Below are 24,739 nucleotides of genomic sequence, written 5' to 3'. Positions count from 1 at the left end.
CAATAAAATTTGAACAATAACATGAAAGCGCTAGTGGTTTAATGGTTAGCATATCAAACAGAAGGCTGTAAATTTATTAATTCAAGTTTAAGTTACATTTTTAAAATGTTTCAATTCAAAAATACTTACACAGGCCCTGATAGGAATTGGTCCTCCAAAGATCTCTTCATCACAACTTCCAAAATCATCGCTAATTAAGAAAACAAAATATATGTGTTATAAGGATTTTTAAAAATACAACCTCAATCCTGGATCTGCATGTTTAATCATAGGTCTACTGATATACCTCCATTTTTTATTGCAAAATTCATGGGGATATGCCAACAAAACTACATTTCAGCCTTTGACACACCCCATAGAAAGAGAATTTGACAACAGTTGGATAAAATCTTCATGAATTATGATATGTGATAAAATGTCAATGAACACATAGTTGGACATAAGCCAATCAGATGCCAAAAGACCTTACTTATATTGTAGTTATACAAGTGTTAGCTAAAAACATTATTTTGTTTACTTGTAAGTATTTCACAAGTCACTGTCCTTTTTGTACTGCTGATTTAATATCCTAATTTCATTGAACTTAAATCAGTACTTCAGCAAAGAAACTTGCAAGTTTAACATTTGTTGGGGAATTTTAAACAATAAATCATTATTAAACCCATGAAATTATATTCAATAAGAAATTTGGTGGCACATATCCTTGGTAATAATGGTCAGTATCGTGATCATTGTGAAAATAATTATGGATGGCAAATAAAATAAATCATATTTATTATCTCGGGGGTTCATATTCATTGGGAAGAACTTACCCAATGTCTAAAAAGTACAGCAGTAAAGCAATACATCTCTAGTGTGAGTGGGATTGAGAATGTTTATAGTTGAGTGTGAGAGAATTTTAGGAGCTTACTACAAGGAACTAGAAATATTTGTATTTAAAAGATTGTTTAGACTACTGTAAAGTAGGGTTTAATTTCTTAAAATAGTTAGCAAATAGTCTGTAGATAGGGACAAGTATTTGGAGTAGTTGCAAACTAATGAAAGTTGTTTATTTCAGCAGGGAAGTATTGGTATACCTCCCTGGTTGCTGGTAATCAACATTCTTGTTTCAAAAACTAAAGACAGAAAAGGAAAGTTATTGATAAAAAGAATACTTCCTGTTAAAATGGTTTTGATTTGCTATTTGTATCTGATAATTGTTAATTAAATCGAAAGCTTGATTATAACTATGTCAACATTACATGAACTTAATTTTGGTGCATTATGGTATTATTGCTGCTCCAAATAAACAATACATCTTACCTTGTATCATTCAACTTGGGAAAGATTGAAAACGGAATGCCAAAGTAATTATTAAGAATAGAATTCCAATCTTTCTATAATGAAAATAATTTATAAAAAAAATAATAATAAAGTGAAATGTAACAAAAATGCAATAGAAATGCAGTATTAATATATTAATTGTGTAACGACAAAAGCTTTTCTCATGTTTTTTAATTTGTAATTTGAAAATAGTCAGAAATTCTCATTCTTAGAAAAGAAAATGATGACAGTGGTTTGTGGGGATGTTGCCATTTGAGGGCATATTACTAGTTCATGGACTATATAATTTGTGAAGATTCCGGGTGTTCAATGAATGTTATACTTTTTGAGGATAGGCTTTTTGTCGGTTTATCAGAGCAAGGCACGAAATAGAGAGTTTTCGCACAAGCATGTAAACGTTAGCATAACGGATGACATCAATATTCTACTACTCAATTGCATAACAGTTTTTTTTTGCTTTGATTTCGTTTTGACTTCAATGAAAGTGTAGAACGCAACACATGTTCTGCACACACAACATACGCCGCTCGCATTAAAACAAATCATGAAATGCCTTTGGTTTTGAGCTAGGCATTTTAAAATACTGTATGTCTTGAAATGAATAAAGAAAGCATTTAAATGTAATATAAATAAGACATTTAAAACCACAAATCACCTTAAAAACATCATATAAAACAGTTGCAGATATGTTGGATGGTTCTGTTGCATGTACTTTGCCTGTAACAAACAAAAATTTACACATATTTAAAATTCAATCATACAATAATATTTATTGAATAATAACTTATAAAATGCTAACACTAATAATTAGAAGGTGAATGTTTTCCATTTGATTGGTTAATTTTGTATCACATGACATACATTATTTTTTTAACATTTTAAACTCTTAAGTCTTTGTAAATTGAAATTGAATTGAGATTGAAATCCATTGTAGTGCTTTTACTGCTCTATTCCTCAGCCCATCTTTAGTGCCCCCTTGTTCATGCCCCTTTAGCCTTCCAACATTCAATTAAAAAATTGTTATGTTTAATACTGACTGTTTTGTATACTGTATATTGATAAAACAGCCAATATTCCAACTCAAAAAGATTCTTGACCCATTCAACTTATAAACATTCATTTGTCTTATTGTTTTAACAATGGTGACGCTTGCAACTTCTAACAAATGACTACTTTGGTTTACCTCCAGTAAGTTTCCATACAAGCCATGTTTCAAGGGTTCCAAACAACACATTTCCAGCCTTTGCCTCTTTCTTTATCTGCAAAAACAACAAATTCTATCTGTAACTTCAGATTGCAAATCTTATGAAAAATTGGTGAAAGGAAAAATTTGTCTTTATTTTTTGGAAAAAGACCTTTTAAAAATTTCTGTTGAAAAATTAGATTCATTTGATAACAATTACATAACATTCACAGATTTAGTTACGATGATGTTATGATTTTTTATATGATTCTTTTGTTTATTCAAGATAATTTAACAATTTTATGGAATTAAAAAATAGTAGAATGTATTTATCAACCTTATTAGGCATTATGCTGTTCTCCATCTACTCAGGAGGTTTTGTTAATTTTTTGTCAAGATGGGTAAAACATTTTCTTGACAGAGTAACTTTAAAATGGATTGTGTTATTTCACCCTTTGATAATATACAAATGGATAAAATCTGTAAGCAGACAAGTTTCACCTGCTATTAATAAAACAAGTGACCATAACCACATTAGGCAGGGACCAGTAACAGATGAATAAAACCCCTGCTACTCTGTAAATGCAAGATTATTGGACAATATAACATTGTATTTTTCCTGACATAAACTACTAACACCATAAATTACAATAATCAATACAAAAGCTCAGTACTGTACTAAAATGGCAATTTATTATAGTCTTTGATTTAATGTTGTCTGACGAATGTTAATATCTCTTGAAATATTTGTGACTTTTATTAATGATATAATGATGACAGCTTCTCATAGTAGCCTACAGTACAGTAGAATAATTGTTTAACTGCCAACTATTGAAAGGTAGTACAGTAGTAGGATTGCACTATAAAAAACTAGATTTGAACTCGTCACTATGGACGAGCTAGGTTATCCGCAGCGCAAACGCCACGTGCACACGTTAGAATATTGCGCACAGAAAAACGATTATGCCATTGAAAGAATGTTAGTGTGCTCTCTATTTTGTATCACGTCTATTAAGTATATACAGTATACACTATATACTGTATACGTACTACATACAAATGCAGAATAGGTGAAAATAACAGGACCCGCCTTTTCATCCAATTTTTACCATGGTGAAGTCATCAAAATGAAACACGTAGATAGCAATTTTGGAAGGAAATTATCTGGGCAACAACATATCAACGTGTTGAATAAATTTGGATACGTAGAATATGGAAGCGCGCTATTTTAATTGTCATGAACTATGACGCAAAATATGAAATTACGACTTTTATAATTGAACTGGCCATATGATGACGTCATACCATCCGATGCGCATAATTTGTGCATGATTTCGTATCTACAATTCAACAGCTTCCAGAAAACGTTTTAATCATGAGTATCACTTTTCATTCTGAGGAGCTATAACATATTGAAATTTATTGGAATGATGAAAAGTTGTGGTACTTTACACCAATTTAATTTTTATTTCAGATTATAGAAGTTTGCCATACTTTACAGATACAATATTAAAGCCTATGGTGGTATTGAAACTTTATTTGTTAATATTCTTCAACATCTCACTTTCCCCTACTTATCTTTATATATACTTTATATTATTTATTCTTATCGCAAAACCTTTGAGTCATTTCAAACTAAACCAAAAGTCATAAGTTTATCTAAATGTAAAAGTGAATGATACCCGTTGAATTTCATTATATTATGCACATTTATTCTTGTAAGAATCACGCGTTACACAAGGTTAGGCTGTTGAAAATCTACCTGCTTAGTGTCCAAAATAGAGTGCTGCCTCACCTAATAGTTTAGGCATTGGCCTCTCATTAAAAGTATATGTGTTTTAATAAATGTTTTATATTCATGCAATGGAAAAAAATAACTTCATTCAGTGAAAGATATAATGTTCTCTTTTCAGCTCATGAAAATATTTGTACCATTGCACTCATAAATATTCATTATTGTAATATTTACCTCTGCGTTGGTATTGAGGATCCATGCTAATCGTATAATTGCCTGAAAAAGAAATTGAAATTTAGATAACAACTGCAAACCTATATATCACTCATAATTTTATACACAGTTCGATTAATCTGCCAAGAAAAACAAAATACTTTGACTTTAACACCTACATTGTGCGGAGCTTATTTATCTTGGAGGAAGTATAATAAAGCCATTGAATTCTTACATGACTGCAGTATCTAACAAATTTACAAAATGGCCTGTTTCTATTAAAACCAGTTTCTTGGTTCATTTTTAATGTTCGCAATACAGGTTAATCACTAGAACTGGTTGCCCATTTGGTGATAAATCGTGGTTGTGTGATATCGTTATTAATATACAGAGATACAGTATCGTGTCATTCAGTGAAGTCAGATCAGATTGAGGTTGCATTGCAGCTAAAAACTGCTCCACATAGATCGTTTTTGAAGATCAGGAATGAAATCAATTGGTGTTTTTAATACCGCATTTAAGATCGGGTTATTTGAAAGGAATTTCTGTGGGCAAAAAATATTTTTAAAAACAAATTTTCTTTCTCAATAGAAACAGGCCCTAAAAAGTATACCCCTTTCACAATAGCAAAATTCTGCAGTTTACACATCGGGACGTCAACAACCAGAATTTTGTAATTAGTGTGTGTATTCGATTAACAGCACACATTTTTTGACTGCACTAATTGAACTGCACAACAACATTGTGATGAATAAAAATATTTATTTTGACTTTTTGATATGCTTTAGTAAACACTTAAGTGCTGTCCTTGAACCAACTGAGACCTTCTAGGCCTTAGCTATTGTCAAGAAATGCAGCAAAGCTAAGTTCATTTCTGTAAAGTTTAATCATGGACCTAATTTATAGGTCCATGGTTTAATCCTCTAAATCTGTTGATGTAATCCTACTTACATGTTGGGATTGGAAATGAAAAGAACTAGCTGCTTCCCACCTCTGTTGTCTTGTCAAAATGTGAAGTAACTTGGCTCCAGTACCTAGGCCCTGATAAACAAAACGACAACATTTAAAAATGGCTGATTCAACCGATTTTTGTTCACTATAAGTCAGACATGCGAGTGCATTTTTTTTAAAAGAGTTCAGAGGATGTTGAAGACACACTTCTATATCTGGCTCACAAAATTAATTCTCAATGGGGGCCATGCTAGAAAACTTTTTGAGAACCCAAGTATTTCTCTCCTTAAACCATTACACTACTGTATATCACTCTGAATTTAAAATTGGACTATACTGTATTTATTTATTTATTATAGAGGTACTGTATACTGTAATGGGTCTTTGACACCTGCTCCGGTTCTGGCTCCAGTCGGCTCTGGCAAATAGAATCGTGTCTCTATGTTTTCTATCCTTTTACTCAATATGCATGTAACCATGTGGTGCGTTGTGATGAAAAGTCAATACTGGATACCAAATAAATTTTTTAAACAATTGAATATAAATAAGGAATGTTTTTAAATTAAATGGCAATCGGAGACTATGAATAGTACATGAAACTTTTTTAATAGGGTCATACAGTAGGCCCAGTACTGCATACTGTAGTCAGTATTTGAACAAGAACAATTGAAAATTTACTGTAATAAACTCAACTGATAATTACAGTATGTTCTTCAATAAAAGCAAAACAGCTTCTGTTAAGACATTAACTGGAAGTCATTTAAAACATTAACACTATACAGCAATGTACAGTATTAAATGATAAAACTACCCATAATGCTCAAATAAAACTGTCAATCAAATATTAATTTTTCTATTTGAAAACGACTTTAAATTCGAACGCTTGCATAGTGAAATATCTGATCTATGATTTCCTAATATCATGACACAATTCCATTGTACATTATTTATATTAAAAACAATAAACCTCCGGCTTAACAATACTATAGGTATAAAGTCACTTTCACTTTTTTTTTATGATGTCAAAATACCTATTAATCTGAATCAAGGTTATTAAAACAATATACCTTGAAAAGCCAACAAGTCATAGTGTTTTTATTAAGTTCAAGATTAGGCCAATTAAAAAAAAAATTGTTTTTTTTTAATTCAGGGCTTTGTGAAATGTCAAGCACACTGTACAGTAATGATATAGTCTATATTTACAGACATTTTTAGAATAATCTTGATCATGGCCTACAATTTTGATGAAAAATTAATGATTATTTTTACTACGACTATATAAAAAAATAGCATAATTTGCTTACAAATTTAACATGGGCCTGCCCAAGTTGTATTGCAAAAGATAGGACATTACTGTAGGTTACAGTTAAGTCAGCACCTTATTTTACAATGTTTAAGCGTTTGCTCTCGAACCCTACCCATCCACATCTTACAGTATTTAATAATCCTAAATCTTCACTGGAATCACCTCCTTAGAACCTACTGTAGACTTTAGTGTTTTCTGTTTTAGGCCATCTTGCAGTTTTGGTTTTTTTAGGTGTTTATAATTATACATGAAACATCAACACTTCAAGTGTGATGGTGGCTGATATGTCTCAAGATTATTTATTAATCAATAATTCAATTAGCACCTACTAAATTGCAGTAACATCACTCAAGTTTGAAAGTCAACACATAAAACATAGTTATGGCTACTTAACCCTGAATGGTTTTACTCCTGGTGTTCACCTACAAAACTGTTGAACTGATAGATAGAAAATTTAACTTGTTTTCATCTTGTTGTGCTTTTCGCACTATTATTGTTAAAATTAGGTTTATAATGTACAGTCCTCTGCCATTTGTAAAGGAAGTTTGCAATCACATTGGTTTATTTTTCAATTTTATTAAGATCAAATAAAACCTACTGAATGGATTTTGACAAAATGTATTGTAAATGTTCATCTGGTTTACAATCTAATTTCGTACTTTTACTATTGGGTTGATAAAAAGAAATTTATACATTTAATACATGATTTACCTCATGTACTGTACATCATAAACTATAAGATGTATTGACCCGCTGAAAAATAATTCTTAAAACATTTTTTGTTGAATATGCCATTTTAATGTCACATAAAATAGATCCACTTTGACCAAAAATTGGATTAAAAAAAATTGTTTACTTGAAAAAACTGTCATTTACAGCAAGCAGTTCAACATTACTGAAAGAGAAGGCATTTTTGGTTGAATTGTTTGTTCTTTTTACAAGTGAAAACATTTTTTTTTTCTACGGATGTTATTAACTTTATTTAAAAAAAACAAAATGACCTATTCAAAGTTTTTTTAAGATAGTAACCCTCATTTTTCAGGTTTTTGGATTTAAGCTTTAAAATCAAAACGGAAACACATTTTCTATTAATAACACTGAGAGATGTCCTTGTAAGTAACTTGCCAATTACACAGAAGAATAAACTAATCATTTTTCATTCACTTGAGATAGGGAGTGGAGTTGAACAGTTGCAAGTTACATCTCAGAACTAAGTAGGATTGAACCATGAACCCTGATTTGGAAAGCAAGCATGTTAACTAGCTACATGCACCAATATCTGGAACCTTTAATTAAACCAATCGCTGCTATGTGTAAAAATAGCCAAATTATTGAATAGACAATTCTTGGTGTGAAACTGACAAAAAACAAACCAAAACAAATTCTGAGTTATCAATACTGGTACATCCATCACCGACAATGACATCCCCAAGGACAAGTTGTTGCCAAATTGGACAAAATACAAGTTTAGTAAATATTTTACCAGTAACAATGAATAGAATGCCATTAACAATGTGTTATCATTTCCTTTGTGAATCCAAGTATGGTGAAGTGGGCGAAAAGGTCAGTCAAATAATTCAGGGATTAAACACACAGAGAATAGACAAAATAGAAGCATCTTCATTTGACCCACTGTCACACATACCAGCCTACAGTAAAACAAATTTCCAAACAGACTTTATTCGAATAAATTTGTATTTTAACCGTAACAACGCCCACAGAACAATCATCATGTGGAAAAAACGCCCAGGGCGTTTATTCATTTCCTCGAATAATGCCTCACCACATGCATATACAAAATATTGTGTTTATCACATTTCTATTTGTAAGTTAGTATCTGAATTCATTAATTGGCATGATCTACAATTTACCAATCATTTTCATACAATTTTTACTGTATTTTATCACTTAGGTCCCTAAGATTTATTTTTGTTGCCATGTTGGAGATGGAGTTTTATCACAAGTTCATTCAGAAGTATTTACCAATTTGTATTCGAAAGCTTAAAGATATATTGTCCCCCTAAAAAAATATTTTTTTTAATTTTTTTGTTGAATATGTTATTTTAGGGTCACATAATAGTTATTCACTCTCACAAAAAATTGGGTCTGAAAAAAATTTATTTACCTGAGAAAAATGTAATTTAAAGCAAAAAATGGTCAAATTGTCTGGAAGACAATGAGTTTTTGGGTAATTTAACTGTTTATTTTGTCTTTTTATAGGTGAAATAATTTTTGTCCCCGTTTTTTTTCTTATGGAAGTGAACAACTTCATTAAAACTGCAAAATGGCCTATTCAAAGTCCGATTTTAAAAATCTTTATTTTTCATGATTTTGGGGGACAATACATCTTTAACTGTACATTTACATGTTGAAGCCTTTGAGCTAGCTATACACTAAAAGATTAATAATTGTTATCGTAAAATTGGCAATGATAAAATACTGTAATCCAAAAGCTTAATACAATTATCAAAGCAAAACTGACCACAACCATAAAATACTGTATAAGTAAGAATTGTCACCATTTTTTTTAAAGTGAATTCTATAATTCTTTGAATTTTATTATGCACAAGTATCAAAACTTCATATCAACTAGGTTCTAAAACGACTGACGTATGACACTAAGCAAGAGAAACGTCCCGCAAATGTGTGCACGTATGTTTCTTGCAAGAGGTTTGGCAAACTATTATTGTCATGTTTATGATCTATGTTTTCGCTGTGTTTTAAATTTATGGGGTTTCTCAATTTTCTCAAATTTCTAGGAAGATATGTCAAGTTTTGGTACAGTTGAATGTACTGTACTTGTTTGTGTAACTTTGTTATGTTTTGAAAAAACCGAAGAAATGAAATAAGGAAAAGGCAGAGCAAAATTCAGGAAAACATTTCTGAAAATGTTTCCTCGAAATGTAAACCATAAACTATTTCCATCACACCAATATAAATATTTAATGGATACGAGCAACAAATCAATATTAATGATCCAATCATTCAGGTGAACTTAATCAATATATTCACTTACAAGGTAAACTTGATTAGACATTACAACATATGGTACAACACTGAAAAGATACCATGAAAAGTGTGTACAGTAGAAATTTTATATTTATTTCTATCAAAAACTTGGATAAAGTACACACTCTGGTGACCAAAATTTAGGGGATTTTTCTATTGAAAAATTGGGATATTTTTCAGACTAGGATTACTAAGGAAGAATTACAGGTGGCCACGAGTCACCTGTTTAACGCGAGGTTTCTACCCCAAGTGACTGAGTCTAAATAAAATATTTTTAATAGGTTTAGAAAAATTGCAAAATAATTTTGATTGTAACTTTCTGCAATTGTTCGTTTTATTGTTATGTGAAATGTTTTGGCCTTCTGAAAAAATTGCATTTTTTTTGGACCTAGGTCAAAGGTCAAATGCTCAAAAAGTGATCCCAAAATGTCAACCCATACATATTCTGGCCTGAGACAATAAATTACCCCGTATGGGATACGGGCCACGTCTTCAAAGAGTTAATGACCCCCTTCTATAATACTGGCTGACCAGAATCATTGTTTTCCTTTCGTACTGTAATACTGCATTGTAATGAGCAAAATAACTCTAAGAATTCCAAAAGAAAATTATAAAGTGGACAATACCATAATCCAATGAGGGTGCTCAACAAAATGTCTTCATTTAGGTAATTATGAATTTATAAGAAGATAGGGCTTTCGGACATCAATTAAAAAAAATTAGTACTGTAATTAAATTATCCTTTGTTCGGAAATGGCTATAGCCGACTTATCCAGGCAAGCTAGGAACGAAATAGAATGTACAGTAAAGGTCCATTCAGGAAGTTTAAAACAATATCTAATTATGAAAGATTGAATTAGTTTCCATCCATGATCTAATAATAACTGTATGATGAACCACCAATAGAGGAACATGTGTAGGTGGTTGTTGATCTTATTGCACACAAACAGAACACTAAAAGATTTGTATCATTTTACTACTGTATATAGTCATTCATAGTATTAAAATGTAATGGTTGTTATTTACAGTACCATACAATACAGCATTGTAAAAATGAAACTGGTTTTTTTTGCCTTTAGGGTATAAACATTATTATTATGAGTACAAAGATTCAAACTTTCAATCAAAATATTGACATAACTTTATGTTATGGCAAGTCTAGCAACAATTTTGCAATCCAGACTGCTGAGTCACTATACAACCTTACCTTAAATGATAATGACTGGTTAATATTGTTAGCGAAATGTTCTGCACGTGTATCATTCCATGATATAAAGTTACAGTAATGTTCATCTGTGTGCCTATAATTAAAAAAATGATGATCAAAATACACAAACCAAAATTAGTGTTGGCAGTCTGTGAGTGCTGCAAAATACAGGGAAAACCTATTGTCAATTTTATCCAGGTAAGCTAGGCACAAAATAGACAAGATCTGATTACACTCATTTCTGATAATGAATGAATGAATGAATGAACAAATAAACATGTTTTGTATTCATTGAATGAGAGAATATTTTCATTCATAGAAAGCCTGACCGTCCTATTTACTGTAAATGTTTAAACTAGAACAGTCAATCTTTCAATACATGAAATATTTCACTCATAAACGTTCATAATGAGTAAATTTTTATACTGAGGTAGTGATAAAATATCACAAAACAAAATGCTAATTAGCTCTATTGCAATTATAATGTCTGATGTTATAAATGTTTTAACATGACTTTCAATAAAATTGCGCAACTGAAAAATAAGTTTACACACTGTGGATGGTATATTATTGCTATACACTATTAAGAGAAAGCTTCTAAAAACACTGTGAATACCCCTGAAGGGTATCTTATGGCTATACACTAGATAGGGCATGCACATCCAGACACTAATAGTATCTACAGTATGTATAAGAAGATCGGGCTTTTGGCCTCGATAAATAGAAAAAAAAACCATCCCAATGGTCTCTAGGCAAAGTTACAGTAATAGTGAGTAAAAGCTTATAAAAACAATGGCATAATGAACAAAAATAAATAGGTACCGATGGGTTTTTCGATCTCTGGTCTCATGTTGAAAAGGATAGCGGAGCAGTGGATTGGACATACTGTCGAATTAGGGAAGGAGGATTATTGAAAATTGTGATAGAAGGAAGATATGAAGGTAAAACAAGAAGAGGAAGGAAAAGGATAGCTATGCTTTGCAGCTTGATAGATTAAAAAATATATATTCGGAACTAAAAGAAGAAGCACTAAATAGAGAAGTATGGAGAAAGAAGACTGTCATGGACCTTCCAAATGGCAGATGACAAGGTAGACAAGGTAGTACATGTAGGTCTTATGTTGTGGGAACCTCAGCAAAGACAGCTACAATTCAACTGGCTTTACAATGGAGCAATGTCATAACAGAGACAAGTCTTTATTAAACGTCATAAGCAAAGCATTCAATGCTATGTTTACACCTCTCGTCAACATACTGTAGCTACTTTTGTTTCAAATAGTATAAATGTACTGTACCTGTTCCATAATGTAAATGTAGCCCTCTGTACAGAAATTCCCATACATGCAATATTGTTTACTGAGATGCCAGCATCTTTAAAAAAAAATATATAACAAAAGTCATGAAAATATTCTGCCTAAACTCATAAAAATTCATTATGTATACCACTTAAGATTGATTACAATGCTTTAACTGCACTATTAAATATTGTTTTCAATTGAGAAATGCAAGATTCTTTGAATCTATATTCATTCAATACTATCATGGAGTTAAAAATAAATCTTTTTAAATAGTATTTTTAAATTGATTTAGTATCAATACAGGCTCTTCAATAACAAGTACACTTCTCACAACCTGTAAAGTGCATTGTAATGTGTTATTTGTTGTCATTTCAGTTTGGTCTAGAAAGAAGCTACAATACAGTAGTAGCAGTGAGTTTTGGAAAAAAATGATACAAATTCTTCCACTGAAAAAATAATTTTTAAACTAAATTTTTTGTTGTATAGGCCATAATGTCACTTTCATTTTCAACCAAAAATTTATCAAAAACAAAAATGATTTTAATAAAACCAAAGTTTAAAAAAAAAACTAGAAGTGCTTCAAAATGTATTAAAAATTAAATGTTGTCTGTATTTTTTTTAAAGATATCTTTAAAATACAGAAATATGTTTTCAAAGCCCCCTTAAAAACATTTTTTTTTTAATATGCCATTTTTTTAATGTCACTAAACAGTTACTCTCTTTATAAACCAAAAAATTGGCCAAACAAAAATGATTTACCTGAAAAACTGTAATTTAAAGCAAAAAAATAGCCAGCCAATGGGTTTGGTTGAATTTAACCACTTATTTTGTCATTTTATATTAGTGAAAACAAGGTTTTTTTTCTATATTTCGGATATTAACTTTGTTAAAACTACAACATGACCTATTCAAAGTATGATTTTATTTATCTTCATTTTTCATGCTTTTGGGGACAATCAAACAAGGCTTCTACCCCAAAGCGTAATTTTATTCACTCATGTTTATGGGCGACAATCTTTAAATTGAGCATGTTGATGATATGTTTTTTCATTATTGTTACAGTACAGTACCTGCAATTGCTTTCTTGACAACAGTTGTAAATTGTGTCCACACTGTATCTGGAAGCAGCTCAATTGTGTCCTGCTGTGGACAATGTAACTCAACCTAGTGTATAAATAATACTATGCTGTAGTGAATTCAATAAACCTATATTATACCAAACTCTGGAGAAATGTTAATATTAGGAATTTTACACATTGAAAAATAACAACATAATTTTAATATTCCAATAGCTCTTGCTGCAAAAAAAGAACATTACAGTAATACCAGGTCATTTATGTCAACTCTCAAAGGATATTTCTAAACAATTAATTTGCTATTTTAAGATTTTGAGACTTAAAAGAAGAAACAATTAAACTACGATCAGAGAGATGATGCCATTAATACTTCAAGTCTAGTAGATCTACTGTAGTATTGGTTTTGATGTGAAAACACCAATTGAATTTTTTCAAAAAGCATCATAATATCAAAGCAACTGCTATGCATAAAAAGGTTGTAAAATATGCAACTTGTCATGATTCATTAGACCCATTATGTTCACTGTATACTTAACAGTATAGAAAACAAAGTACCGAATGATGTTTAAATTCTTGAATAATGTCAACAAGTATTGTCTATTTCTGTCTGCAATTTTGGTAAACTTACTATACAGATATGAGTCCAAAATGTTTAACATTCTCCACCTCAACATAATAAGTAATCAAACATTATTGCAGTAATTAAAAAAAAATAATCAAAAATAATAATACTCATAAGTACTTCACATTATTACACTGGTCATTTTTAATCAAACATGTGGAAAAATACTTCCATAATGTTGCATTTCAGCTAAACTGTAGTAATCAATATGTTTGTGCTTTGACAAACCAGGTACCCATTTGTACACACTTTTCAACTATATGCTTCTCCCTTAAAGGATGAGTACAGTAAAGTACAAGTTGTACAAATTTATGCATGTGAAAAGGGTATTAGTGTGGAAACAAGGAACAGATTTCACAATGATTTGTCAGAGGAGCCAAAAAGGATGAGATGGAACATATCGAGGATCATATTAAATGGCACCAACATTCAAAACTTAAATGGCGTTTAAACACTCAGTTGAGTGGAGTTGTGGCTTGGTGGTTATGCTTAGCTACCAATCCAAGGGTCCTGGGTTCAAGTGATGTCAGTGATTTTTTCTAATGACAATTATAAAGTTCTCCACTCTCAAACACAAGTATATAAGACATTTTTTATGTGAGTATCTTTTGCATATCTTTGTCTTGTGAACAGGATTGCCACCTTATGGAGGATAGTGAACAAATTCGCTTATAGTTATCCTTGGCAATTTGCCTAAACAGTATATAAAAATATGTTAATCTTGTTTTTAAAATGCCATTAAAACAGTTAAACTGCTAATTTGAAATTATTTTCGCTTTTGAAAAAAAAAGAAAACTGTTTAAAATAGAAAATAATTGAAATAAAAAGAGATTTGTTTCAAGATATTGAATGCATTAGTCGATACCATCGCTCACTATCATTCATCCTCCACTAAATAGCACACGACAAAGACAAAGGAAAAGAACAAACAATGCATGCAACCAAATGAAATGTAATGAACCAGAAAAAAACAAAGTGTTTGATATTAAATTATGCATGAAATATCATAAGTTAATATACTTTAGATTAAGTAATCATTCCATGCTGTCTGATAGATAGTTAGTCAGTTTTACAGTATTATTATATTTACTGTATAAATACAGTACAGTCGTTGATTTTTTTTAAATTGTTTGGTTGGGTTTGAAACTGACAATACTGATGATATAATTATAGGGAAAATTGGAAGCTACTGTAAAAATGTAAGTATATTAAATAACAAAAGAAGCAATTAATGAAATTAAAAATTATATGAATAATTATTATCCATACTCTATTATATTTTAGATAATCTGTAAAATTGAAATGGCCTTGCAATTCACGTGCCCATACTGTATAAAGATAGCTTTATATTTTATTCTATAGAAATGAAAAATCCAATTATTCCAGACATCCTGAACTTTCTATTCATGTATGATTGTTTGGTAATAATAAATTTAATACCAAAGTGAAATGACTAATTTCCCAATTATAAGAATTAGATAAATACAAGGGATAAACATTCCATTCAATAACCACAATTTTTAAAAATATAATCAAAAGATTGTAGTAGGTGTGTTATAAACAAATAATGAATGTTGTATCATGCAAATTTGTTCTATTCAGTAAAATGATTAATTTTGAAATGTTATCAAATCATACTCTATGGTAGAAACTGATTATTAAATGCTATTAATAATTATGGCGAATAATAATTTATAATTTTTAGAATTAAGAACTGTGTAATGTGCGATTTTGAAATTTGAACCCAAATAGTCATTTAAAAGTGTGCACAAAATGCAAATTTAATAATAATTATGAACTAGACATGAAACTCGTCACTTTGACGAGTTAGTTATCCGCACCACGACAAACGCCACGTGCACGTCATACGTTGGAATATTGCACACAGATTAAGTTTATGGCATTATGACAAGAACTGAAGAATATGATATGCTGTTAGTGCTGAATTCTGTCAATTTTGTGTCATATAGTATATACATGCAAACAGTATAAGCTGTATACATATTACATACAGTGTAGAATAGGTGAAATTACGGGACCCGCCATTTATTCAAATTTTTAACATGGCGACGGTATCAAAATGAAACACTTAGATAGCAATTTCAGAAGGAAATTATCTCAGGAACAACATATTAACGTGTAGAAGAAATTTGAATACGTAAAATATAGATGCGCACCCTTTTAAATGTGACGAACTATTCCGCAAAATATGAAAATACAACTTTTTTTATTCAACTGGCCATATGATGACGTCACAACATCCGATTGGCAAAATGTTTACATGAATTCGTATCTACAATCCAATAGCTTCCAGAAAACGTTTTAATCGTGATTATCACATTTTATTCTTACGAGCTATTACAGATTAAAATTTACTGTAAAGATGAAATTAATGACCCACGTAATTAAAATTTTTAGGCATGATGACGTCATAAAAATTAAAATATTTTTATCTCATGCTAAAGAAAGTTGATTGACCTACACAATATATAAATGTAGGAGAAAAAGGAATACAGATAAGCGTGATGCGCTCCATTGAATGTGATGAGCAATAACGAAAGAGACAAAAATCCTATATTTTACATTCGTGTGGCCATACGATGACGTCACAATGTTTTTTTAGCCTTATTGATGCATGATCCGATATCTACAACTCATCAACTTCTAGATTTTGTAATAAAAATAAACGGTTAACGGTTTACTTTAGAAACTATGACTGTTTAAAAAAAGACATAATTTTGACGATTTTTTAAGCTTTTTCATAAAAAACGCGCACGAATTGTCTAATTCAACGTGTTCGTATGGCGTTATTTAAACTGAAAAAGGTCTAAATTGTTTTCAAAATTACTAGGAAAGGCTTGAAAAATATAATTCAAGAGAAAAAAATATGTTTTCAACGCTACGTGCGCACCGCGCGCGTAAAAAATGGCGCGCCCGTGGGAATTTTTTACATGCTCAAAATGACAAGAAACGCGTAAAAAGTTGATTAGAAATTAATTTTGCGCATTTTGAAATTTTAAATGCGCGTGCGCGCATAACTTCTTGTGAAACATGCCATTTTTAATCCGTAGAAAGTTTGCCCCTGATATGACTTAAATTTTGTCAAAGTGTCAATACTAAATGACTTTTGGTTTTTAATCTATGATCAATCATTGAAATTCATAAAATTGCGCGTAAGTCACGTTGCGCAACTATGACGTCATTCAAAAATAGGAGGTGCACAACTTCACGTAAATGCCCATATGTTGTTAAAGTTATGAAATGTTATGTTTACACATTTTAGAGAAACACGACTCACAAAAAGGAAGGAAGGATAGAAGAATAACAGGACGATTACAAGGAGTTATCCGCTACTAAACGGATAACTAATAATACAGAAAAAAAATATTGATCTCATACAATAACAAGGAGTTATCCGCTTGGTATACCAAGCGGATAACTAAAAAACCTTGCATACAGATGTTGGGTGGTAGTCTGGGCTCCAGACGGAGTTTTGTAAAAATATAAATATTTTTGCACATATGGCGTTTCATACGTGTATTACTTGGGTTTGGATACTCCGTCTGGGGAAACACGCATAAGTCACGTGGTTTGACACCAAGAATTCTTGGTGCATAAATTATCCAGTTGACTAGTTTCAGCCGCATGCCATTGGCTACCCACTCGTACGTCGTTTTAATATTCATATTTCAGACTTTCAAAGACTCAACATCTAAGACGATGCGCATGCGCTATGTTACGTTTAGAATGTGTACTTGGTTGGGTACATTGATGAAAGTTTCTGAAGGCTAGAAATGATTTTATATGCCTAGTAGTCTGGTAAACATTTGATGAGATTTTTCCCAAGAACATGATAACTCGTCTTGATATGATAGGCTAGCTTCTCCGCCAAATCAAACTTTGAATGGATCATTTATTATGCGGGGAAAATTTGATTTAATTGCCACCCAGACCCTGTCCTGTTCTGTCTGGTGGTGTAGCCCTGTTGTGTGCCGGTCGGTAGTGGTATGTACCTTATTGGCGTTTTATTTGGCAGGTCATACGTACGAGTTGAGTAGCCCTACAAAGGAGGCCTAGGCCAGGACTAAACAATTAATAAACAAAACAACTTGGCAACACGATTTTATATTTCAACAGTTGTTCAGTCTCGATCGTACATTCAGCACTGTACGTACATACTCGATCTTTTTCATTTTGAAACAAAATGATCATTGGTTGATTCGAAATCCATATTTACATACCGCCCGCCCCATATAGCCAAATACGGTATGATAACCTACGTCATTCTTATCGGATGTTTGCGGTCTGCAAAACGATTTCTATACGTGTTTCACAAGTCTGTATTTTCAGACAAAAATCGCGGTCGAAATAAAAACAAATAAATAAAAAAAAAAGACAATAAATACAGACTTGGGGCAAGTCTAGTTGGGTGGCACCACTCCTACAGTCTAGTAATTGGCGACAGAAGGCTTTGGCCTCTTTTGTCTTGACACAATAATAGTTGTGTAACAAGATTTGCATATTGTCAAGGAAACTTCGTGAGATATTCCAAAAAAAAATACACACCAACAAGAGTCCTGTTTTTTCTAAGATGTTCCGAGTTGTTATTGTGCATGTGTACTGCATTGGTACTGGTTCAGCGTCAGCAAATCAAATCAAACATTCATGTTTCGTTTCCACGTGGCTACGCACGTATCAATTGCCACATAGTTACGTGGAGCGTTGTGAAAACAGAACATTGACGTTCGATTTGATTTGCCGATGGAACTGGTGTGAACTGAAAGACCCTTTAGGTTGGCATATCATACACCTTTGCAGGTGAACTTGGCAGTGTTGTACTAAAGTGTGAATGCACCTTTTAATAAATGTTTCTGTTATGACCTTGCAGTATCCATAAACAGATAAAAGTTTCATCAGAAGTGCCATATGGTGAACATTTATGCCGACTACTCTCTAATCTATAAAATCCCATGAGAACATTAATATGAACCAAGACAAAGGAAGGATGTTAAAGAGGCAATTCACCTAAAAAACCAAACTTTTTAGAATGGAACGATTTTATTTAGAGTAAGTTATTTGTATGAAACAAAAACATCAGTTGCAGTTTGTTTTAAAACATTTCCATTTGATTGGTTTAATTCTTAATAACATAATGTGGCCAATCCACATTTGCATGGTAAAGTTATATGTGTTTATAGTGTCATATAGTCATTATGTCTCACCATCTTGTACTGAGTTAGAGGATACTTCTCAAATTATTTTTGCTGGACAGAGGGAGATTAATGATAGTTAATACAAATAAAATATTGTAGAAAGTTTTCAACTATTCAATCTGTCAATACACTCAGTAAACTGTAACTCTCAGTGATACAATATAACCGATGAAAATGCTATAATTTAACTGACAGTTTTCTTTAGGGAGTAAAGCTGAAAAATACACCTTGTTTTGTTTCTGGAATTGCCTAAGTAAACTACTTGTACCAAAAAATACTAGCTAGGTATACTCTATGCCTTTAATTATGTACTGTAGGCCTACTTGTCAGGTCCACTATACGACCCAATGGAGAGTTGCGACATTTGTCCGATGTGCGTCATACCTTACAGTATGTATACCATGACGCACACCTGCGTCACAAAATTGACTTACCTTTACGTTACAATGATGCACCCATTTTAAAATTAATGACGGACCGTTATAGAGGACGTATCATGACTGTCCTCTTGTTGTAAAGTGACATTGCCATTGGCGCACCATTGTTCATTGAGATACCATTTAGATTTTGTATATACCCATGTGTCATTATTATGTGGGGAAGATCTGTAGAAAGTAGAAATCTGAAAGAAAAGTGTAAGAACAACAATTGTTGTAAAAAAAATTACTTACTTTCTGCCTACTGCTTCCAACAACAGATGAATGTCGATCAAACACTTGACAGCGAACAGTTGTTGTTCCATAATCAACTCCTAAAACATAAACATCATCTGCACTTGTTGTGTGTCCATTGGAAGTCATGATGAATGTGTGTATTGTAGGCTAAAAATAATTCTTATCCTGTATCATTCACGACCGAGATGGTCGTCACAGACAGAGTATGTGTGTGCTCCGTTGTTTCGTATCACCACACACAGAGTGTGGCCTACGATTTAGACGTGTATTTATATTGAAGATCAACCTGATCCGCCTGGACTTGATGGAATTTGGTCTTTGAACACAATAACATTGATAAAGTTGTGCTACTAATTAATACAGATACCATCTCCGACTATTGTGTAAGTTCCATTGACTGATTAGAAACACAATGTGGATTTACAGGTAAATACTCTTGTATGTTTGGTGGATCTCTGGATGACACGCTTGACCTCCTTCCTGACATCGTCATACTTCGGAGGCTGCTATTGGTAGATAATATTTGGGGGAGTGTGTGTATTATGTTGAAAAATTGATCAAGCGGAACAACTGACAATATTTCGCGCGAAACTTTAAAAAGGCCAGGACAAAAGTATAAAAGCCAATGTTTTGAGAAGGGTAGGTACGGTATAAAATATATTAGAGTTGGTTAAATTACATAAACTATTTAGAAATTATTAATGTATAGGGCCTAGGCCTACTAAGCATGAGAACTGTACTGTTTGGAAACGTTAGAACACAACCAACACAAGCGGACGCCTATAGATACCCTAGGCTAGAGTACTACTACTAGCCTAGTAGTACTAGTAGTAGTAGGCCTAGCCTATGGCCTAGAGGCTAGGCCTAGAGCTAGTAGGCCTAGTAGAGCCTAGGCCTATACTAGCTAGGCCTAGGTACTACTATACTACTAGGGCCTAGGCCTACACTAGAGCCTAGTCACTTGTACTAGTAGCCTGGACTACTCCCCATCCACACTCTCTGTTGTAACTGTGTCGCAGACAGCCTGCTAGCCTGTTAGGCCTACTACTTACTAATAGTTAATACTAGTATTACTATTAGTAGGCTAAACTTCTATTGATTGTGCAGGTATGATTATCTACTACTAATGTATCTAAAGGAAGAGTAGGCCTACACACAATTTTACTATTATTTACTTACTTATCTGCTTTTATTTGTATTGTCATTATTTATTATTTTCTATATAGGTGCTTATTAGCATCTGTGCTCTGCACAAATCTTAAAATATGCATTGATCCTGGTTGCAGTAGTATAGTAGTAATGTGGAAAATAAATTGAATTGAAAATACTGTTACAAAAACTATTGCTAGAATCATTACTTTTTTCCATTACCGAACACAATCCAAACCTTTATTTAACCAACTTAATATGCTTAGCTTAAATGATCTTTATAAATAAGGTTCAAGTTGCTATTGTTTATGTTTAAACTTCTTCATTGTATGTTTGAAATGTTATCAAAAAGGAATTTAAGTACTAAATATATGTGCATAAAAAACCATTAATGGTTAAAAGTTCCTTTCACAAAATTAACTAGAAATAATTTTTTGTTTCACTAGCCTGACCTAAACTATGGAATGATCTCCTCCCTGTTAAAATAAAACTTTCTGTATTTTTAGTTACTTTTTAAAAAATCTGTAAATGCTACCTATTAGCCATTTAAACAACATAACTTTTGTGATGCTCAATATTTTATCTCTTTTTTACTTATTTTATTGTTTTATATTTCTTTTTATGTATTATACATATTTGTATTGTAGGGACCCTTATGAGACAAGCTTTTGCTTCTAGTGTGGGCCCCTGTTATTATTGTTATAACTGAATAAATGTGTATGAATGAATGAATGAAATTCAAATATATAAAATACAATATAAACTCTCACAATACCAAATGAACATCTTTGTTTGTGTTTGTTGGTGGTTTTCTGAATGCCATTACTATACTGTATATTATTGAAAACTGAGTTAACCTTTGACATATATTATGTTTTCACAGGATGATCAATTCACTATGAATAAACGAAAAGCAGATGAAATGGAAACAACTTGTAACACATGGCTGACAACAAGAAATAAAAAACAGGTATAATACACAAGCATTCCGCAAACCTTTCACAGCCTAAAATACAGTTCCTGGAAGAAGCTTTGGCCCATGCCCCAACTGTTTTAGTGACCCATGTAATGTAGCAAATAGAAGGAAGTTCACTACCTCCAGCCCCACCATGGTTGGGGCTGAGGTAAGTAAATTTTGGAAATATGAGCCTGAAATTGCTTTTTTTCAGAGCATAAAAATTGCGCTGATCTACCAGCCAATGTCAAGCAAATTCAACACAGCCCAAGGTTTCTCTTTTAATATAATGCACACGACATCATGTCACAATGTGTCATGGCAGTACACTGTTTGATTTTATATTATATAGTATCGGAATTGTGACTAGTAATGCATGTTAAACAACTCCTTTTGTACGTTGATTAATTTTTTTTCGATTTCACAGCCCTTTAAAAATGTTTTGCGCCCAAAATTTGTGCTGTGTCCCATAGTTTCCGTGGCCCATAGTTTGTGGTACGTCATAATACATAGGCCTAGTTTGATATTTAAAATCAGAAACAACAAGTAAACTAAAATCAGCAGTGTCTATTATGAATATGATAAAGAAAAATATAGTTATGATAACAATGGTGATGAAAACAATTATGTATGAAATAGAGAGGACTGTAAATTATGTCTGGAAAGTTCCTGGAATATCCATTTTTACTACTGTCGTACTATATAGATCTGATGCTTTTAAATAGCACCCTCTATAGTTTGATATATATTTTGTTCAATTTTTATAGTAACCTCTCTTGTCTGGCCATGCTTTTATACATTCTTGGACCTGTGGCTTAAACTGATATAAGATTACCTTTTAACCATGAATTGTTTTTTTATGCACATAAAGGATTTGAAAGAATATGAATCTACTCTGCAGCGGTTGTCACAGCAACGACTGAGAATGCACAATCTTACCAGAATGCAACCAGTTGGAAATGTTACTAATATTACTAAGCAGACCAAACTTTCTGATTTCTTCCAAAATATTAATCCTGGGAAAGAAAACAACTGCAACCAAAATTGTAAGTTGATAATTTTTATTACAATTTAAATTTTACATCATCATTTTCATGAATTTCTTCATTGTCTTATTAAAGTTTTATTCTCATCATTGATATTAATCAGCTAACTCAAATTTGTCAATTTATATTCCTCATGGATGTCATACATGAACAGGAATGTGTCTATTTCTGCATAATAGTGACCTTTCCTTATCTACTGTATACAGCTCTTGAGTCTAACAGTCATTCTTTAAATGCTCATAAAAAAGTGCATAATCTTGTGGCGCTTCATGAACACAAAAGGCCAATGATGATAAAGGTTATTATAACCGCGCCGTTAAAACAATTGAGTGAACTAATCACACAAACTTGGGAAGTTTAAATTGGACACATGTTTGTGTAAGTCCGGTGCTTGGTAAGGAAATTGTAGCAAGTATGCGAATGGGATTTCTTTTATAGTCAATTTAACCAGCTCCTCGGTTGATTTGTTGAATCCAAGTTCAGTATGATTGAGACTTTACTTTAGTATAAAAATATAAATGAAAATACATCTCTCTGATGAATATATTGTAAATTCCAGGTGCCATCACAGTCCACAAAAATAATAAGATGATAACAGACCAAGAGACCACAATTGGTGAGCTATGGACAAATAGGTTTTATGATCAATCTTCTTATGCAAATACAGGTACTAACAGAATAGAAGATACAAGTAGGCCTACAGGAGACACCGTAGAGGGCGATGTTTTCGTCAACAGTAATGCTAACAATTTACAAGATAAAAGTAATTATTACACATCAAGAACTAATTCTAATAGTGATAATGTTTCATTATTGGACAATGAATTGCAATCGCATAACAGTGAAGGTGAAGATGGCACATATTCTCCATATTTGGACTATAGTGATGATTTCTGCAGACAAACATCCAATCAGAATTCTTGTGACGTTTATCTTCAGACATTAGAGGAAGTTGAAGGAACAGATCACAGCAGTGCAAGCACACATTCTGAAATTCGGTTCAACGAACATGATGTAAAATCAGATGTTGGAATTATTTCACCAGATGGAAAATTGGATTTGGAAAATGGTTCCATTTCAGAAGAAAAGAGTGAGCCTTCTAGGTTTGGAAGTGAGCCCTCTATAGTTGGAGTATTACCAATTGATGAGTTTTCACTTGAGAGTCTTAGGTTTACTATAGATTCTGAAGAACATGTTTTAAAGTTACGCGATTCTTGTCTACAAAATAGTATCAACAATTTACAAAAAGAAGAAATGAGTACTGATAAAAATGAAACGTCAAAGACTAACTACCAGAAATCAGATGCCAATCAGAAACATGAATTTAAAATAAAAAATGAAATTTATTTTGAAGACAGTCAAATTTCTAATGAAAACTTTACTACTAAATCAGAGTTTTTTATGTCAGAGTCTCAGAAGGATAATGATGATTCGGCCCTAAATGTAGATGAGTTTAGTTCATTTTCAGAATCACTTGAACTAGTTGAAGATTCCCAAGGCTGCATAAAAGTTGAAAAAACCAGTAAACGTGATGGAAATCCATTTTGAATTTAAATAAAGCGATGTCAACTTCAAAATTATGAGTTGAAAAAGTTTACTACAGTAAAACACCTAAAATACACTCTATAACACCCCTAGAATACACTCTAGAACATCCCTAGAATACACTTTTAAACACCTTTATAAAGGGAACACTTTACTATGAAGTTATGTTTGAAAAAACAGTACTAAAATTCAGATCTGATGGTTTGACATACAGACATAATATTTTAAATGAGCA

At 31.9% G+C, this 24,739-nt stretch overlaps 2 protein-coding genes across 3 annotated transcripts in view; one reads left to right on the top strand and one right to left on the bottom strand.

Annotated features, from left to right (window-relative positions):
• Window positions 1-20,289, bottom strand: part of LOC144843765 (glycerol kinase 5-like) — a 29,507-nt gene extending 9,218 nt beyond the window's left edge. The window contains exons 1-10 of the mRNA XM_078700701.1: window positions 19,807-20,289; window positions 13,295-13,388; window positions 12,222-12,297; window positions 10,928-11,021; window positions 5,406-5,495; window positions 4,476-4,517; window positions 2,507-2,582; window positions 1,979-2,040; window positions 1,303-1,376; window positions 130-190 (exon numbers count right to left, since the gene is read on the bottom strand). Coding sequence (XP_078556827.1) covers window positions 130-190; window positions 1,303-1,376; window positions 1,979-2,040; window positions 2,507-2,582; window positions 4,476-4,517; window positions 5,406-5,495; window positions 10,928-11,021; window positions 12,222-12,297; window positions 13,295-13,388; window positions 19,807-19,935 — 798 coding nt within the window. The 5' untranslated portion in view covers window positions 19,936-20,289. The remainder of the gene's footprint in view (window positions 1-129; window positions 191-1,302; window positions 1,377-1,978; window positions 2,041-2,506; window positions 2,583-4,475; window positions 4,518-5,405; window positions 5,496-10,927; window positions 11,022-12,221; window positions 12,298-13,294; window positions 13,389-19,806) is intronic.
• A 100-nt stretch (window positions 20,290-20,389) lies between these two features.
• On the top strand, window positions 20,390-24,507 carry LOC144842046 (uncharacterized). Of its 2 annotated transcripts, none has more exons than XM_078698390.1 (4): window positions 20,390-20,448; window positions 21,842-21,928; window positions 22,785-22,959; window positions 23,519-24,507. In XM_078698390.1, the coding sequence occupies exons 2-4, from the start codon at window positions 21,857-21,859 to the stop codon at window positions 24,505-24,507; spliced, it is 1,236 nt and encodes a 411-aa protein (XP_078554516.1). In that variant the 5' UTR covers window positions 20,390-20,448; window positions 21,842-21,856. The 2 variants fall into 2 exon arrangements, with proteins under 2 accessions (XP_078554516.1, XP_078554517.1); XM_078698391.1 differs by having other exon boundaries at window positions 20,391-20,448; window positions 23,627-24,507.
• The last annotated feature ends 232 nt before the right edge of the window (window positions 24,508-24,739 follow it).

This window comes from Antedon bifida, chromosome 5 (genome assembly GCF_963402885.1).
Source record: "Antedon bifida chromosome 5, ecAntBifi1.1, whole genome shotgun sequence".
Lineage (NCBI taxonomy): Eukaryota > Metazoa > Echinodermata > Crinoidea > Comatulida > Antedonidae > Antedon > Antedon bifida.
The sequence above is the reverse complement of the archived record's forward strand: the minus strand, read 5'-3'. Positions and strand labels throughout refer to the sequence as shown.